The 20279-nt window shown below is 37.2% G+C and overlaps 1 protein-coding gene across 1 annotated transcript in view; it reads right to left on the bottom strand.

Annotated features, from left to right (window-relative positions):
* Positions 1-20279, bottom strand: part of AUH (AU RNA binding methylglutaconyl-CoA hydratase) — a 100899-nt gene that overhangs the window by 4397 nt on the left and 76223 nt on the right. Inside the window, exon 7 of the mRNA XM_088537093.1 lies at positions 1207-1394. Within this exon, the coding sequence (XP_088393219.1) occupies positions 1207-1394 (188 nt within the window). The remainder of the gene's footprint in view (positions 1-1206; positions 1395-20279) is intronic.

Below are 20279 nucleotides of genomic sequence, written 5' to 3'. Positions count from 1 at the left end.
TGGAAAAATACTGGAATGGAAAGATACATGTGCACCCAGCCCCACTGAGGGTGCAGAAAGAAGGGCCAGCTCTGTTGCTCCTGCTGGGGTCCAGCTCAGCACTGTGAAGGGCCAGGCACCAATTGCCCTCCCTAAAGGGAGCCAACTACAACATCTCACAATGAGGCAAGCAAGAAGGAGAAGGTAGTTGCTAAATGCTGAACACTGGCATGTGACTGTCTGAAAAACGTGCCATTTCAACTCATAGTGAAAGCTGGAGATAACATGTCATTCAGGAAGCAAAAGTACACTTTCATCAGGTTTGTAAACACAGGCAAAAAAGCAAAGAGAAGGCCCTCCAGTACTAAATGGGTTTTGCTTTAATTCTGAAATTACATTTGTCTTTACATTCTCAAAATCACAGTCACTGCCCTATGAGGAGAGGCTGAGGGAGCTGGGCCTGTTCAGCCTGGAGAAGAGAAGGCTGAGAAGGGATCTAATCAGTGTCTATAAGTACCTCAAGGGAGGGAGTGAGGAGGATGGTGCTGGCCTCTTTTCAGTGGTGGCCACTGACAGAACTAGAGGAAACGGCCACAAACTGAAACACCAGAAGTTCCACATGAACTTAAGGAAAAATTTCTTGCCAGTGAGGGTGACAGAGCACTGGAACAGGCTGCCCAGAGAGGTTGTGGAGTCTCCTTCTCTGGAGATCTTCCAAACCCGCTTGGACGCAGTCCTGTGCCACGTGCTCTAGGTGACCCTGCGTGTGCAGGGGGGTTGGACTAGATGACCTCTAGAGGTCCCTTCCAACCTTAAGCATTCTATGATTCTGTGGTTACACTGAGATATGTCCACCTTCATAGGGACTTGCCTCTCTTCTAAAGCAGTCAGCTGCAACAGAGTAACCTGTTGAGAAAATTGCTTCATTAAAAAATAATAATAAAAAAGACTCATTTTAATACCCAAAACTTGTAACCTATAATATGCAATGCAAACATAGACTATATTGCAACAATACAAGGAGTGATACAGTTTGTATGCTTCACCATGAAATACTTACCAAATAGCAGCACCGTATACACGTGCAAGAGCACTTCTCATAGCTCTCACCCTATGTGCAACTTAGCAAAATGCAGCTTTGTGAGTTTTTTCCTTTTATAGTTGGCTATTTCTCAGTCTTGATGTTTGGTAACAACTTAAAGCTCAAAGCAAAATTATTTGTCATACCTGAGGTAAAAATTCTCTCGCTAGAACTAAGGCTCTCCTGTAGGCAGCATCCCCGGCATCGTTCTGTTCTACCACATGGCTGACCAGCCCTATGGATTTTGCTTCCTCGCCGTCTACAATGCGCGCAGAGAAGATTAGCTCCTTTGCCAAAGATACACCAATTGTGCGAGGCAATCGCTGCGTGCCCCCTGAATAATTTCGTGTAAAAAAAAAAAAAGGGAAATGTAAGGATGTATATATACGTTCTACAATATATGTTCTTAAATGGCTTCTTCAGTTCTGAAACTTTATGTAAAACAAAATCAAATTTTCTGTGTCTCAGAAAGATATATAAATAATTTTAAAAGAGTCAATATTAAGAAGGAATAATTTTGATTACAGACAGGCTACCATACTCAAAGCAGCCTAATGCCAAAGGAAAACTACTTGCCATAAAGTGATTATATCCAAAAACTCTTCATTTTAAAAAGGGGTGTATTTTCGAGATATTAATCACCAGTATATAAACACTTTTAAAGAATTACACTCTAAGAAACATACTCTCTCTACACATACTTTCTCTATACATAGTCTATATTCTAAGAAATAGAAAGCAGTAGCCAAAGCTAAAATTTGCCTCTGTCAAGGACAAAAAAAGTATTTATCCCCGAAAGAATCAAAAATCAGTGATGTCTTTACTACTTTTAACTTATCGTAGAAATGTGAAGTCTGATTACAAAAATCAGGAAAGGATGATGGCCAGTTTGGATCAACAGGGAAATGTGGCTACCATATTTATATATTCCTACTGTATTAAAAAATTCTTTGACATATCATCATTTTGAGGAGATCTGTAATACATTAGTTAGATAAATAATATTGATTAGTTATACTGACAAATAACTAACTTTACAGACTATCAAACAATGAGAGAGAAAGAATAATCATTACTAAAACTGAAAAGGTAGACTCAAGTCTCAAAAGCAGGTACTGCTATGAACCAAATTAGTGGAAATGGCCTTTATCCAGAAGATAATCAAGAGTTTGAAACTACAGCAGGTCTACCTCTTTGACAGGATCTGAAATAAATACTCATTGTACTTAGACAGTCTAAAAATGGATTTTTTTTTCAAATAGAGCTACCTGTGGAAGGACATATTAATATATTAATTATTAATATATGCATATATGTCACAGGAATATATATAGAAGATATTCCAGAGGACTAGGTAAACATGTGTTCAGTTAATAAAAAATAGATTAATTTCCACCCTAAAATGGCAGACTAAACTAATGTTTTGTTGAAGCCATTCAGCTCTTCCACTGATATATTCTTAAAATATGTAAATACATCTCAGAAAAAATAAACTGACTGGGAACAAATAAAAGGTTTTATGATTCTATGATTCAGCTTTCAATTATTATTTACGATGAAATACAAGCCTCAATACTACCATATTCCTCTTCCAAAAAACAGATCTGTCTCTGAACATCATATAAGGATGCAAATTTGGGGGTGGCTATTTTCACAAAATCAAAAGATGAGATATATTTTCTAGAAGAACTCCAAAAAGTATTTACACTCATAAGACTTTAAATAAAATTTGTAGGACAGGAGCATTTGTAGTAGCATTAGTAAGTACAAACCATGAGGTTCTCAGCTGTCCTCTCACTATGTGAGAATTTCAGCAAAATTGCCCTGATGGTACAAGGACATGTGATCAAAACAAGAAGCAGCTTTGTTTGATAGGTCTCCAAGTCCATATTCTAGCTTAAAAAACCTTCCCAAACATAAACCTTTAAAAAATACTACCAAACCTGAAGCCTACACCTTCCTCTAAGTCTGTCAGGCTGCCTCACTGGTAGGATTCACAGACCAAGAACGAATTAAGCTCAAGCTATAAACCTCTAAACCACAGCTATATGATAGAAAAAAACAAGGGGGGTGTGTATTCAAGCACAGTATACTGAACTGCATCACCATCAGCAAACAGAAACATTTATTGGCTTTATCTTTTTTCTTTTTTTTTAATACTGAATATCTTTCCATTTCTCATCCAAAGAAGCTGTCATATCCTAATCAGCATCTATCCTTGTTTGCATTTTGAGTATACATCAGAACATAGCAGATGTCTATTCTGATCTCAAGAGCAGCTTTTTCATAAATTATGCCTTTCACCATAGTAATGAAACCTAGAGAAGCATCAGATTTAGATTTTGATCAAAGAAAGCTGTTTGCTCATATCTTAAGACTAAGAGAGTGCATCTACTGATTTTACGTCTTCTATTTCTTGCTTGCTAGGCTTAGTATTTTTTTTTCTACACAGTTATGTCCCTTTCCTTTATTGCTTTCTCTCTCCTATTACTGCTTTTACCAGGAAATGTTGAAAACAAAATTTAATTGAGCAACAATATTTCATAACTTTGACCGAACAATGGATATGTTTAAGCATGAAATAGTGTTTATAGATGAAAAAAGTTTTCTTGCCAGTGTCTTACACAATAATGATTAAAGAGTAAAAAAGCAGACTATAGTCTATGCTGTTTGGCTGCCTCCCACACTGCAAAGCCATTAAGCAGAGAAGCATGTTCTTTGATTAATATTCACAGAATAGAAGCCAACAGTTCACTGCATCAATCACATATATTCAGTAGTCGGAAAAATCCACATACACATGCAAACGCAGCAAGACTCAGTTAATCAAATGCAAACAACACAGCAAAATATACACAACTACGTACACTTATGGGGAAAACACAGAGTACGTCGCAGACAGATGTGTTGTTTTGGTAATGCACAAAGAACATATAGTTCCTGCCAGCTACAATCAGAGCTAAAGGAAGTAACACCCAGTCTTCAAAGGCATTACTTAAGCAGGGCATTTCATCTAAATGTAGAACAGAATTTGACGGAAGAAAAGTTGTTTCATCTTCACAAATTTAATGACATGTTACTTCAAGGACTAGTGATCTGGTATTACTCACTGTGTTGATAAAAGTATTTGACACACAGTTGCAATGTAAATGCACTCTTATCTTAGATAGTATATATTTAATGTTGTAATAATGTAAACAGCTTTTTTTAGACAACGCTCCAGTCCATGTGAAAAGACACAGTCCATGCAAGACAGCTAACTACAGATATGAAATTTTTTACCCAATATTTTTGCTCTACAGTTGATTTTGCATGAACATTTATTTAGTGTCAGTAATTCATCAGTTACAAAATATGTACACAAATGGTTTAAATTAAGGAAATTACGTGAACAATTCCCCAGAGTATATCCAACAAGATGAAGCAACTAGCTTACTGGAAATAGATTCATCATTCTGGCAGTGAGTATCTTCACTCAGTAGTTTCTCATAGCTCAAGCCTCTGTCAAAACATATTGGGAAAAATCCTGTTCTGACCAAAAATCCCAACTTGAATTCTCACATACTCTAACTGCTTAAGATCACCAAAAAGAATTCATTTTATCTTATCCTTTCTATCACAAGTTTCATTTGGTTCACATTAGATTAACTGACAGGTAACTAGATTTCTCTTTTTAAAGACTACTGTACATTTCTAATATGTTATAGGTGAAGCCTGAGTTGTCAGTCTCAAAGTTTCTGATTTTCCAAGTCAGACTAGAAACAGCCTTTCATGGAAGTCTCCAAGGAGCAGCAGATTTTTCTCCTTTCCATTGAGACAGTCGCAGCAGAATGAGTTGCAGAAACCTGCTGGTAATAACCTGCAGGACTCACCAGTAAGCATAGGAGCTCATAAATACACTAAGATAGATAGCCATATTTTCAGCCATGTAACTCATTTAAAAAGTCTGTGCAACAAATACATTTTTTTAATTATTTTTAATGTACCCACCATCCATTGCTGAATTCAGCGATTTCCAAAATACTACATTTCTGAGAGCTATTTAGATAATATTTAACATCAACTTTCCATCTGAGCTTTTACCAGATTAGGCCTTTATCCTTCAGAGCTGCACATATTGTAGCTAACTTAATTCCAGGTATAAATCCTTATGGGATCAGCCACCGCAAATCCTTCCATAACAGAAAACACACAGGGCCTTTCTCCAACCCCAAGGCTAATCACTGAGAACAGCTTAGTCCGGACAGCATGCAAGCAAGAGGGGGAAAACACAGCAGGAAGAAAAGAAACAACGTGACCTCTGCAACGAGGAGAAAGAACGGAGGCAACGAGAGAAGCCAGCAGGCTAGAACTCCCTCGTGTCTGGCCACAGCAGTAGTTTTTTTGAGGAAAAGTGTTGGGCCCCTCAACACACTACTGAGCATGCCTGCGATTGATTCTGAAGCTCTCCTTGGCTTGAAAACTGCCGATTGAGTTTGCACATCTTTTTGCAACCCATTTTTATTCATATTCATGCAGTAAGCACATACGTAGATTGCTCTATTTAAAAACATTTCTGAAAAACGTCGAGAATCTATCAGAGCTCCACGTGTGGGTGGCTTGAAGGCAGCAGCTTGTATCAGTAGACTGCAGTGCTTGGCTCAGGGATGCAGGAGCACTTACGATTCATGAGGCAAAGCGTAAATACACTTTCCAAATTCATGAGTAGTTAAGTAACCACAGCTTTGCCACGAAAAGATGAAATAGTTGGGGTAATTTAGAAAAACTGACTTACTTTCAAAAGAAATAATCCTCTTGCAAATTGAAAAAGACTAAAAATGTGTTCTCTGCAGACAGCTGCCTGCATGAAATGAATGAAACAAACAAACAAAAACCCCAAGCCTTGTATTTAAAGAAAAAAAATCATCTTCAAAAAGTTTTACATAAGAGGTTCTTCACCCTTCCTTCACAATTATTGCACAAGCAGCTGTACAGTCAGACCTATAGCACTGCACAGTCTCCAACGTCAGACCAAACAGTGCTTGACAAGCACAGACCTGCATTACAACACGTGGCCTCCCAGGACCCAGCGTACTAGCCAAGCACACACTGACAATCTGCTATCTTCAACTGACAATTTTTTGAGAAAGAAAAGAGAAAGTCATAAAGTCACTCGTTTACTTAAACATACACAAACACAACAAATACGAGCGTACGTGGATATTCAGCAATGCCGAGCGCTTGCCGGATAATGCTGACTGGAAAATTGTGCCTGTTGTCTTTTAAGAATGCAAGGTCAGAGAGCGTACTTGAGTGAAATTTCCAAGTACATATACATTAAAACCTATCTCTTCTTGTTGCATAATGAAATTAATGGCCCAAGAGAAGGCATTTTCCAGTTTCTAAATTACACCCACACATTCATGAAGTCATTACTCAGCTGTGCAACAGGTAAAAGGACTAGACCAGTGCTACTCTTTATGATGATATCTAACAAATTATACAGGCTTTACGAGTAATATTAGGTTTAAAAACTTTATTGACTTGTATTTGGAATAATTAATTTCATAAGTTATGTCATTGCAGTTTTGGATTTGTTATGGCAGCTATACTTTGATTGATATGAAAATCAGCACCACAAAACACATTAAAATAAAGTAATTATTTTGGAGCAAGACAAATGCAGAAAAATGGATCACCGTTCTATTTGTTTTGAGATTCCAAATGAGATCACACTCCAAATTGGAACAATTACTTACTATTTTGTTTTCAATGGCCACAAACAAAAAAAAGAAACAACAAGCAAAGTACAAATCTGGCTATTACATATGTCCACTCCAACTATTACATATGTCCACTTTTTATCGACAAGTAACTTATAGCCTTTCCTTCCTTCCACTGCCTACCATATAGAAATTTACAATTTCATCCTCCCACATATATAAACCATGTTTCACTCTGTTAATCCCTTAACAACGAAAGGAAATATTATTCTTTCTCCCACGCTGATCTACTATCATATTCATTTGATTTCCCCACTGTGAAATGCATCTACTTTCAACTGCCCCCCAGAAATGGATTTTTAAGAATATGCCCCTAAAAATACTCATTCCTGGAATTCATGCACTTGAGCAGTATGAGAGGAAGCAAAACCAGTGGCAGATTCAGAATGGGAGCCTAGGAAAGTCAGTGCCAACGAGATTGCAGTACAACATATTGTGGCCTGGTTCAGTAGTGAAATCCAGAGAAGGTAGCTTTCTCTCTACAGATAAGCATATCTTTAAAAAAAATGTATATTTAGAGTAAGCAGATTTTTCACCTTGAGTAGTATATCTTTACAGATAAAGTGGACACACTGTTACAGCCACACTGCATCTAATACTGAGGTTATCCTATTTAAGGGAGATTCCACACGTCTACAACATTTTGCAGTCCTTTGGAAATAAAACTTTATCAAAAATGGTCAAATCACTCAAAGCTAGACTGCACTACTTTAAAATGATCTTCAGTGGAAAAAAGGCAACTTCTTTCATAAACTAAGAACTTAATTCTGAGATGGTTAGTCTGATACTCATAGATACTTGTAACTTCATTTAGTTTGATCTGTTTAATTTTGTTTCGCTATCTGGAAGTGGCAGAATGACCTTCTGTTCTCTTTTTCCTCCTAAGATCCTTCTATTTAGTTTTTTACATTAATGGTTGAAGAAATAATCACAATTGTTACTAAAAACTCTGTAATTCACAGGCACGAATAATTAAAAAAAATTACTTTTATTTGTGCATGTTGATCTGTATTCTGAATGTTACATTATTTGCTACTCCTTGTAGCAAATATGTCTATCTGCAAGAATAATTACAACTTATATTAGAAATTACTATTTAAAGTAAACCCATCGTAAGTGTTAATAAAATACAAACATGCATTTAACATGTTATTGGATATTTTACACATGCTAATTTTAAGCAGTTGCATATTTATATGCCTAGTTCAGTACAAAAGCAGGCCAAATTTTTTCAGAGACACTAAGCATCTGCAGCCTTAGTCATTTCAGTTGCAGCCTTTCCTGCTCAATACTTCTAAAATATTAAGACTTTTTTTGAGACACAAAAAAGAACAAAACATGAACACTTAAAAAAACTGTACTTCAATGATGAGGACCTGTCAGGTTAAAAGTCTGTGATGCAGGCTGGAATAGAAGCTACTTTTCCCAAGTCAGGATCATCCTTTAAGAGGCTCTACAGAAAATACCTTTATTCAATATGCAAATATGCTTCAGAAAGCAGAAATCTTATAGCCTCTACACAAGACTGTGTACTCAAAGACCGAAAGGTTAAGAAAAGAACATAAAAGTTATTGGAAAAAGATCCAATTTGTTTGTTTGTTTACTCATGTTCCTATCGGGAAAACACATCTCATCATTACTATCTCAGACTGACAGCAGGTCCCATGTATTGGTGTTCAGGATCAACTGACAACTTGCAGAAAGAAAAGACAGTTTTAAATGTACCATCTGTTGTCTGACCTTTTAACAGTATTATTCCTCAATACAATGTGCTGGTCCTATCTATCCTTTCTTCCTGCAATCCTGATAAATATTATTTCATTTAAATGACATTCTTATCATCTTAAGAATCAGAGTTTTAAAAAACAATTAACAGTTCAAAATCACTTTAAAAATTCACTTTACTTTGTATAGAATTGTGTCTAAAGATACAGAACATCTTTAAATGTATAAGAGATAAATGTTCTGCTAGGACAGGATATGTGCAACAGTGGACCTGCTGTTTGTAAGTACAAATGGGATGTCTTAATCTGTTACTGTTTTGGATTACTTAGATGTTTTCCCTCAACAGAAATCTACAGCTCTTCCATTAGCTTTCTTAATCTACAGTACATTCTGGACAGTTTATAATTCCTGAAAGAAAGGAAAGCCATTAACTGACAGAAGATTAATTCTGGGCTACAGTTGTCAGACAGCTACAACACTAAAGGAAAGGGATTACATTAAGTAACAACCTCTTTAAGTCATCTCACCTGCTACTCTGACACAGTGATGCAGACTTGAAGTCCCTGCCTGGAAGTGGAAGGCAAGAGGGACGTATGTAATGGGAAGTCTTTCCATGAATATAGACAAGGTAGTGCTAATTAGTCTCTTCGCCATCTAAACTTACACAGATGAGCTGGCACTCATGGATCTCTACAGTTTTAAGCATCAAAGCAATGAGATTCCATTTTTATTCTCCTTACATCCTACGTTCAAATTTCAAGAGGAGAGTTATTTGGGGGTATATAAGCAGTAGGTAACTAAGGAAGGAATTTATAGCACAAAGAGTTGGGATAGCAGCAGGAAACACTGTACTTGTTAAAAATGTATAGATATTTCTGAAGTATCAAAAGTCATTAAGAATAACTTATAACAAACATTAAGGATCTGCTACGTAAAGAGAGAATACCACTTCAACAGCCCTCCTACTCACTTTCCCCTATAACTGGCCTCATCCTGCTCTTCAGGCAGGACTGCTCTGCTGTGAGCAGAACTAGCTGCAGAAGGGCTGCCTGCTTCTCGGTGTCAAGGAGCCTGGTCACCACTCCTAGTTCTGCATCTCTTAAAGCACTCTCATGAGTGCTTTAAGATCCTCTTTGAAAAGGATCCATACTAGAACTTCCGAGGCCCCATTTTATTTTATTTTATTTTATTTTATTTTATTTTATTTTATTTTATTTTATTTTATTTTTTTTTTGTAGCCTAGGCACTTCAAAAGCTCTACTTCCTCTGTAACTCCTTCCATAGAACATATCACATACGAACAGGAAACTCATCCATAGCTAAAGAATATATTTAATGAAGGATGCTTCAACCTTGAAATTCAAGGAGGATCATGGACCTTTAGAAGACACATGGGTGTCTTCAATGAATTCCCTCCTAGACTCAATCTGCCTGCAACTCTCGGAAACTGAGAAGCATACATAAACCTAACTCACCTTGTTGGCCTCAGTATAGTTCCCATTCTCTCTTTTTTTTTAATTCTCAAAGCGGCTGTTATTTTTTAAAACCACCCCCAACTCCCTTTTCCCATGTGCTTCAGCCTGATAACTGGCAGTCCCAGCTTCAACAGCTAGCCCTCTATGTAGTATTTGTCATTCTCGCAAAGGGACCACTGGAACATATCTCAGAAATTACACATCTTTATCATCCTAACACTGATAAGGGCTATAGCTTATTCTGCACATCTGACTCTGCAAGTCTACACTGCAAAGCCTAAGTATCTTATGCTTTCAGCTGTAGGAAACTGGAAGAGAAAACTGCAACTGGAGGCAGTATTTCCAGTGACCCTGAACAAATGTCCTGAGGTTCTGCTTTTGTGGCATGGGTATCATTGCATTTTATAAAAGAGAGACAAAAGAAGGCTTTTTCTAGCCTCTTCCTGCTTCTAGAAATCCTAGAGAAAGGCTTGGGACCATGTGTAAGGCTGATAGATATATTTTAGTGTTACAGGTAATTAAGAAAGCCAACCACAAACTGATTTTGGGAGTTTGCTAATAAAAATCCAACCCCCTTCTGGCTGCTATTAACTATATTATTATATGGCGTTAAAGAACAAAATTAAACCAACTTCCTTGATCCTCTTTTAGTTTGGTTAATTTAAATTTCAGAGAAGTCTTTCACATTTCTCAAGTCCTAAACACAAAATAAGCTGCTATTTTGTTAAAAATAAAGGCACCAGACTATGATCTCTAAGTGAGTGAATTCTGTAACTACTTTCCTTCAAACATACTTATCCATGTCAGGTATATCGCAGCCTGTGTAGCTCTTTTCTTTACAGTTTCACAAAACTTCTTCAATGATAACGAGCTGTCAAGAGAAAACTCAAAGACAAGGCATACAATAACATTGCTTGCCCAATAAACATTGTTTTTTTCAGATTCACATGAAAATATAAATACCAAAGTTCTTGAACACAAAAGACTAAAAGGCTTGGGGGCAATTTTTATAATACCCGTGCTTTTCGTGATGTCTGACAATGGCGGGGGGGATCTCTTCTAGGAGGACAACTGGAATGATGAAAATCTGAGGCAGAGAGGAAGGATAGGGATGTACTGTTTCTGAGATTTTAGAGTTTTGTAATAGTTGGTTTGGAAAAGTCTACAGAGACAGTGAGGTTCTGTGACATAATTAAGAAAACAATATTTCATAAATCATTTTGTCCAATTTCCTGTGGTGAACCTGTGCAGTTGCTCTTTTAAGGCAGACTACACAACTGCAAGTACTTCATTTCCTGAATTTCACAGAAATTGATGAAAAATATCAGGTCAAACAGTGCATTAACTACAGACTTCACAAGTCATTATGCTTGCTACCATAATATAGTCATAACTGATATGGTTGGATATGGAATTAAGTGGCCTCTTTTTTTTTATTGATGTTGGCTCTCAAAATAGGCGAAATGTTAAACTATTCACTAAATAGCTCTCAGTTAAAATATTCATACCTATGTGTATGGTATATTTTAATGCCCTTCAAATTTCATGTTGAACATGAGTAGAACGAGATTTTTTTGTATTACCTGGGTCTGCTAGACAGCTCCCACTTACTTCAAGGTCTTCAACCATGTCCCAGCTCAAAAAAAGTAAAGTAGCAATTTGTGCTGCAACTTTACAGAAATGTTACGTTTCACTCATCCTACGTACTATCTTTGAGAGGTCAGAAGAGGGGTCAGTGGTGCTTTCTGAGAAACCCAAAAGTGCTCTACAGTAAAATAATCAGCATACAACTAATTAAGATGATCATCTGTTATTTTATCTCTGTAAAATAGTCTCGCCCCACCTTTCATCATGACACTCTAGTAAGTGGCATCATGAACCTTCTTCTTAGAGGAATATTGAAGTAGCTGTGTGCGATGTTTCTTCCTTGATTATCATTGCTTGCTATTCTAGTTTCTTACATTATTTCTATTGTATTGTAAAGTGATTCTCCATATGAAGTTTTTTTTTTTTTAAAGAGTTCATTTTTGGGCCCACACTTTTACAAATAAAAATCTCTTTGGCCTCTCTGAATAATTGGAAGATCACAAATCCAGTTTAATTTGCTTTTCAAACCACTCACACCTTCCTAATTTTGCTGTTGTCTGGCTTCAGCATGAGTTCTGGAAGTCTGAATAGATGACTGATCTAAAGTCAGCAGGAAAAAAATGGATGTCTATGTATCCAAGTAGAACTTGGCGTAGCCTGCTACAGGTCTTCTCTCCCTGTGGGACTCCAAAAGAGGCCTATGCCAACAACGAACCAGGTATCAGCAAATGAGCATTTAAGACCATTGGCCACTTAGGATTTGAATGCAGTCCTTCAATTCCACTTCATCAGTAAAACCTGTGAGCTCACCTGCACAGAAACAACAGGTTGTGCTCTGTTTGGAATTAACAGAGCACTCTTCATTCACTTTGCAAATGGAAACAATTTCGAATACCCACCTGAAGAATTCATCAGCTTCCTTTGTTGTCATCATTGCGTTCTGCTTTATAATTGTGGGTATTACAAATCTGTTTTAAAAATAACATCCACAAAACCTCAATTTGACAATTGATATTTGCAATTCACTTCTGAACCTAGCTAAGTTAGCTGATAATCAGACCCTTCTCTTATCAATATCGCCAAAGGCTTGCAAAACTAGTGGATTTGGCTCAAGGGTTATGTTCCATCCTGTTTCCATACTGCTTGATTGCTAACCATTTGATTTAAAAATGCCCAAAACTGATGCTAATTTTTGCAAACTTGATTTGATCATTGTAAATAGTGGTCTTCCTATCATTATGTTCAACTCCAAACACTCATTAAGGTGCTCTGGATAGTCAAGAATATTCACAAGATTCAAGATTAACATTCACTCCCTGAAATTGTTCTACCCATTAGCAAGCAAACACAGGCTCTGCTGTTCCTCCTAACCTTTCCTTTGTACAGCACTGACCAAGCTAAGAATGAGAAATAGTAGATTTTAGTTTTAATGCATTTATCTTAATGACACTGGACCAGATAGCAGCACGGATGAAAAAAAAAAAAAAAAAAAAAAAAGTAAATCAAATAGCTGAGTAGTGACCAAAGATAAATGCAATATCTTTGCTACCCTGTGTCCCAAAACTTTCGATTGATAAAACTGTCTAGGGACAGAAATTGTACGGTTGTTATTCATATTTGAGCAGTTTGGGTTTTTTTAACTCGACACTTAAGGAAAAAAAGAAAAACTTTCATACACAATAAAAGCATTCCTTTCACTTCTTTCTTCTCACTCAGTAACAACTAATTCTCTTCTCCTGTATTTTCACATGTGCACACACCAAGATTCCTTTTGATAAAACACTACCATCTTCAAACTCAAACCAACTGCTTTAGTAGTAAAAAAACATGTAATTTTTTCATTTAGCTCTAAAGAACTAAGATTATATACTATCATATGAATATCTGACAACAAGGGAAATGACATACATCAGAAACTGTTTTGCAGCTTCTCTGGTCATCACTAGACTATGCCTGGTAACCACTATGTAACAGGCTAAAATGACTTTTAAAATAGCACAGGAATTGCATTACAGCAAATGTGAAAGTTTCTAAAATTTACAAACTGATTACACACAGTACGATTCACAAGTTACAGAGGAAATGTCTTAGTGTCTGTTTCATACAGTAGTAATTAGATCGCTATGATTTCATTTAAGAAAAAGGATTAGCATTCTAAAGGAAATTTTTTGTTAACTACTTACCATCCTGTGAATATGACCTCTTTAAAACCTCTCAGGAAAAAATTAATAATTATGTCCCCAGTGCAGGGGTTTGAGAAGCCTACAGGAAATAGGGCATGGGGTTGATTTCACACAATGGGAATATAAAATACAGAATAGCAGCTAATTAAAGAATTAGATATCCTATGAAGTAGGGTAGACATGAAAAAAAAAAAGAAAATTGATGATGTAATTTGTCATGTTCCTAATGCACAAGTACAGAGGACATAATTTCAATAAGGGGCGTTACAGGGACAGTCAAATGGGTTACATTTTTTATGATAAGCACTGGAAAATGTGAACGCATAGCCATAAAACCACCCTTGTTTTCACTGGATGGCCCACAGGTGGGTTTCCTCTGCAAGCCGCTCTGCTTCCTGTCAGTTAATGCAGTTAATTCGTGTCAGGCCCCCCGAGTTCCCATGCAGGGAAGGTTGGCCATGAAGAGTGCTCAGTCGTGGGGCTGTACCCAAGAGGTTGGCAGGCCAGGGAACCATCTTCCTACGAGTCTAGAAAAGCATGGACCATCATATACTGTTTTGACTTTTCATCACTCCTTTCTTACTTCTTCCTATACCAGTTTTATTTATTCAGTAATTTACCCTTCCTAGCCATTCTACCTACTATTATTACACCTTTCCCATACTTTCCACTACAAGAAAAGAACTGGTTCTAGATATTGGATACAGCTTTGCTTCCTTTCTGGAATTACTGTACAATTTGCCTCGTCCAATTTTACCTCATTAGGAATCTAAGTCTCCCATGTAGGTTCATTGGTTTAAGCTGAAGGTTAATAACTTTCCCAAGTTCTGGTGATTTGTAAGAAAAGGGCTGAGGCAGCAATTTTGCACCACACTGCTCGAGTTCTCCAAGTCCGAGAAACCAGGGTAACACGATCAAGTAACACGAAGAGAGTCAGCGAAACAGAGGATGTTCATTATCTCAAGGCAGGAGGAGAAACAGCTAAATGCTACTTGGTTCAATTTTCTGGTACCCCCTGCAGATTAATACAAAGGAATAGCATTTGGCTTCAAAGTGAATGGCATATATATCCTGACTAATTAAAATGAAAATAAGACCAAAGGTCTTTCATGTTGTTATTAATATTTAATAAAATATTTCTAAGCTTCTGTGCAAAGAGAATACCAAAGGGAGTTCTCAGTGAATTTCACGTATCTCCTAAATTTTAGCAAATGATAGTATCTGGCTCACTGTGAAATAGTCTACTATTATTGTTGCATTATATTTAATAGCCTGTTATTTTCATACTTCCTGACATCCACATCAGGTCACCTGTCCACTTACACCACTTTAATCAAGAAGATAAAATGGACTATTTGCCTGACTAAGGTAGTCCAAGTCCAAAGTAGTTTTTTATGGCAATTAGAGATTCAAAAAGAAAAATGGAATTTCATGAATTTCCTGCCTTATTTTTTCACAAACCATCTAATAATCTTGTTGTACTTTCCAGTATACTGTGATAACTTGCCATGTCACAACCACATTATTCATATAATATAGAATGGTACATAGACTATTATAGGCTCATGGTTTCCTCAAATCAAAGGCTAAAAAAAGTTCTCATCTGTCTAAAAACTTCAGTTTACAACATCTTAGCAGTATGATGCATTTTTATTTCTATTTTAGGAAGTTCTGGTTGGATCATCTTTATTAATATTACGTTACAGTTTCCCAAAATCAAGTTATTTTTGAGTACATTTTATCAATTTTTTTTGCAAGTATTGCCCAGCAAGAGATTGTTTTGGCAGACTGTTTTGATTGCTTTTTTCTCCTGTTTTTCTGTTTTTAATTCAGACATAGTGCTCCAACCTTTTCCAAAAATGAAGCTGGGGAAAAAAGAGTGCTTTGCCCATAATAAAAAATTCTAGTTATTTTGAGATTTTCTAAAAGCTCTGCTTTGAAATACAGAGATAAATTTAGTTTGACATTAGCAGCAATGTCTCAGGAACATGTCATTTGCAATCCACATATCTGGACAAGCTTTTATTTTTATTTATTTTTTAATCATTGTCAACCCCATAACCATACATGACAATGAAATGAAAGAATATATAGAATAATCACAGAATTGAGAGGTTGTGGAATCTCCTTCTCTGGAAATCTTCAAAACTCGCTTGGACGCAACCCTGTGCCACGTGCTCTAGGTGACCCTGTGTGTGCAGGGGGTTGGACTAGATGATCTATAGGGGACATATCCAACCTTCACAGTTCTATGAATCACAGAATGGTTAAGGTTGGAAGGGACCTCTAGAGGTCATCTAGTCCAACCCCCCTGCACACGCAGAGACACCCAGAGCACGTGGCACAGGGTGGCATCCAGGTGGGTTTGGAAGATCTCCAGAGAAGGAGACTCCACAACCTCTCTGGGCAGCCTGTTCCAAGGCTCTGTCACCCTCACAGTCAAGAAGTTCTTCCTTACACGGAGATGTAACTTCCTATGTTTCAACTTGTACCCGTTACCCCTCGTCCTGTCACCGGCCACCACAGAAAAGAGCCTGGCCCCATCCTCCCTACAATCACCCTTCAGGTACTTAAACAATAATGTACAGAGATAAGGTGCTGGCTTAAAGCTTATAAACAGCATGGTGTGTTTCTGTGCAATACTGCATGTAAGAATAGCTAATTTCTTATTACTTCATTTTCCAAACTTAATAATACTCTTCCATTTTAAAGGGATCTATATATTCTTCTAGGTCACTTCCCCGCTCCCCTTCTTTAAAAGGCTAAGCATACAATAATTTCATAAGGTGTACTACTGTCAGTTGCAAGGTACTTGGTTTCATCACCTGTGCTGCTAAAATTTCACAGTTAGATATTCCTACAGTACCCAAGACAGCACAGCACATCCTGCAACACTGATGACAGAAGAACAGAGTTAGCGAATGTCTGCAAGGGAGCACTCTGAAATACTGCGTTATTTAGATGAAGGTAACAAAGTTCCATTTCTAAATCAATTTAAATAAACCAAGTCAAATCCACCTTAACTTAAAACTGTTTGCATCCACACAGCGATTAAACTCAGCGTATTCATCCTTTAGGTTAATAAATCTTAAAGTGACACTCTCCTGCCCCACACCATAACTTAGCATTTAAAAATCACAAGCTTTTTTTCCAGCCCTGGAAGCAACATGTTTTAGGGGCACAGTCACTCCAGCTATGTTGCCATCCCAACATCGCTTTATTCACCATAGTCTACTCTGCCCTTTCTCCTGATGCCTGGTTACCTCCAGCTCCAAGTCTTCATAAGGTGAAGTCCAGTCTCTCCTGAAATGAATCCTAGGCTCCGTCTTCCTTCATCGTGCTCCATGTGGACCTTGGGTTTCAGTGATATCCCTGCCCCAGCCTACAGCCATCTCCTGCCACTTCTGCATTTCAGCCGAGCACTTCATGCTCCAGATGTTGTGGGTGCTACCGAAGGGCACAGCAGTGAGAACTCAGCAACAGGCTCTAACCTTTAAGTCCTGATTTCAGCCTCTGAATACAAAGAAAAAAACAGAGCATTTTTTCCAACACTAGAATTTAGTTAAAATTTGGATACCAAAAGAAGTAAGGTCTTAAGCACAAGAGTTCCCTGAAAGATCCTCCAACCTTCTTCTTCTTCTTCTTCAAAAAAAGACACTATTTTAAGTTTCCACTAAAATTATCCCAAGGAAGATACTTAGCATGAACAATTTCAGGCCGAACTACTGGAATTGCACATTTTGACCCATTCATGCTAAGACCCAAGCCCAAGTCTAGAGCAGCCTTATGGAATGTGCATATTGCTGAGAGGCCTTGGAGAAAGAGGAGCTTCCACAGCAGGATCCTGGCACTCTCTACTGAATGGAAATATTCTCTTGCTCACTCTATATGTGTGTATGCATATATTAGGACGTGTGCATATATATGTATGAGTATATATTTATACACACACACACATAAAGAATGGGATTCCCTGTGTTTACCTAATATTAACCACCACAAGTTTTCCTCTGATGGTGCTATTATTTGCATCTTCTTAGGCCTAAGCATAAAAAGACCTGCACAAAATACAGCAGAGTATAATATAATACAGTGCTTATGAATAATCCTTCACATATTTTAAAAAATTTAGCATAGTTGTGGTTTTGCCTTCAACACCTATTCAAAAGATGCTAAAAACATGGCGCACAGATATAACCTTTAGATGAACAGAAATACTATTAGAAATAAACAAAAGTATAAAAGCACTTTTTCACCAAGAACAAAAAGCAGTTATCTAACACTTCTGCATCCAATGTGTAATTTGCTTTACAGCACAGGACCTGCCATGGGAATTGTTCTCCCATTAAACTTCACTTTGTTAAGTCCCTTTTAAGCACCACATCAAGAGAAACACAGGCAATCCACATATAACATTAAGGGATCCTAAATGGTGAAATCTAGGGCAATCCTGGTCAGACGAATCATACGTGTATGGTTTTGCACATGTGCAGGGAATCCCCTATGTCAGAACCAGGGCACTTCCATTGCAGAGCTACTCTGGGTATGTGCAATGAATGCACCAGCTGGTGCTGGACTATTCATGGAAGAAATCCAGCAACCCTGATTATCAAGCATCTGAAAACTGCCCAGATGATGCAAAATGTGGGGAAAAGCTGTGCCCCATGTGCTTTTCTTCAGGGTGAAAAATCTGACCTTGTAATACAGAACAAATACAAACCATGTTCTTCCTATTCACACTAGAATGAAACCCATCCCAGAACTATTTACTGCACCCGTTTGTCAAAGAGGAGAGCTGAACAGCCCACTCTCCTGTCCGGACCCCATTTCTTTCTTGTATCAAATTACACATGCAAATCTGCAAGGCCATAGAGAGAGAAAACACCTTTTCAAATTTCACCATTAAAGAAATCCTACATTTTAGCCTACATTGATCCTACATGCATCGTACATTTGTTAAAAGTGAAAATATGTTTGCCAGAGATTACATGCACTGTATGAAGTGTGCAAGTTTAGCTTAAAAATGGCATTTTCTTCTGGAGTTTATTTCTACTTAAGTAAACTACTTGAAATGTTATATCTAAAAAATGCCAATCTGCATGCCAAGCCATGCCAGGCTTCAAACGGTATGTGAAAAATCATATAGTTTTCCTACTGACTTGAGCACAGGTCCTAAATGTTTTTATACCTAAGTTGATAGTAATCAGATTGCCAGTAAAACAAAGCCTTCATCTGCTGCAGCTTGCATCTCAAGACAGATGGCAAGGAAGAGTCTCTATTTCCATGAAACCAAGATGAAAGGAATTGGGAACCTCTTAACTCAGAGCGCTTTGCTAAAATCTCATGCTCCTTCTCAGTGTTACATATTAGTTTGGGTGTGTTGATTTGTTTTTTTTCTTTTTCTTGTTTTGTTTTGAGTTTCTTATTTGCTGTATGTTTTGAGATTGCTTGATAAAATTTTGGACAAGTTCTGCCAAATGCTTTTTTCTAGGCTTGCTTTATATTGATCTACCAGTTTGCTTTATATTGATCACAGAATAGAATATTCATATGTTTTTAGCTCTTAAAAAAGTGCTTAGACAGAGACCCTAACCTACAAATGCTCCATCCACAAGTGAGGCTCCATAAAATATTTAGAGGAAAAGCACTGGCTTTCAGTAGATGGACATACACTGAAGTAAGAGACATATCAGACTTGAAAAGATTTTGTTGTAATTTCAATTTCTATCTGCTGTTTTCAAGTGTAAGAAATAAGCAATAACTATGGACCTGTATGAAAAGTGGATGCGAAAACTTAGCACTGCTAATTTCTAAATTCACTGCAGAGAAAAAAAATGCATTAGCACAGGTAGTTTTCTCAATATACATCAGAAAAAAACATATTCATCCTTATTCCTCTAAAGTGAAAGTGATCCAATCACAACACACTTGATCACTCATAAAATGGGGGATTGGATTAACGGAAGCCTCTTCTCCTTTACAACAAGGAATTACAGACAGAAAAAAATTGCAGAGTAGAAGGCAACGACATTAACCAGGCAGGCAGTTATTTTTGTCTTTAAGGACAAGAAACTCTGCGACCTGCTTGGCAAATCTCTGGAGAGAGGCCAAGTCCACTCAATTTGCTCTCGCTTTACCCTATACTGAAGACTTCCATTGTACTTTTACCCATAATATTGCTTGTTGCCACAGTCTGTCTCGATTTTACAGAGGGGAAATTGAGCCATAGCGACTCATCATCACACAGGGCACTGCTACTAGAACCAGTTTTATGGCCTTTTTTGAGAAACATCTCAGGTGTAATCATTTCCTTGTATCACTGACGTGCTTTCAGATATGGAAAGCTAAAACATAACTAATAGCAATTATTTACTGAATTGTTAAAAGCAAAAAATAAGATCAGTACACTTAGAAAACACATTTTGAAACAGAAGTGCAATCTAAATAGCAGAAATTATTTTATTTGCTAATTGTATGAAGTTGTATT

The sequence above is a fragment of the Tinamus guttatus genome, unplaced genomic scaffold, assembly GCF_059628265.1.
Source record: "Tinamus guttatus ecotype Peru unplaced genomic scaffold, ASM5962826v1 Tinamus_guttatus_pri_ptg000727l, whole genome shotgun sequence".
In the NCBI taxonomy this organism is placed as follows: Eukaryota; Metazoa; Chordata; class Aves; order Tinamiformes; family Tinamidae; genus Tinamus; species Tinamus guttatus.
The sequence above is the reverse complement of the archived record's forward strand: the minus strand, read 5'-3'. Positions and strand labels throughout refer to the sequence as shown.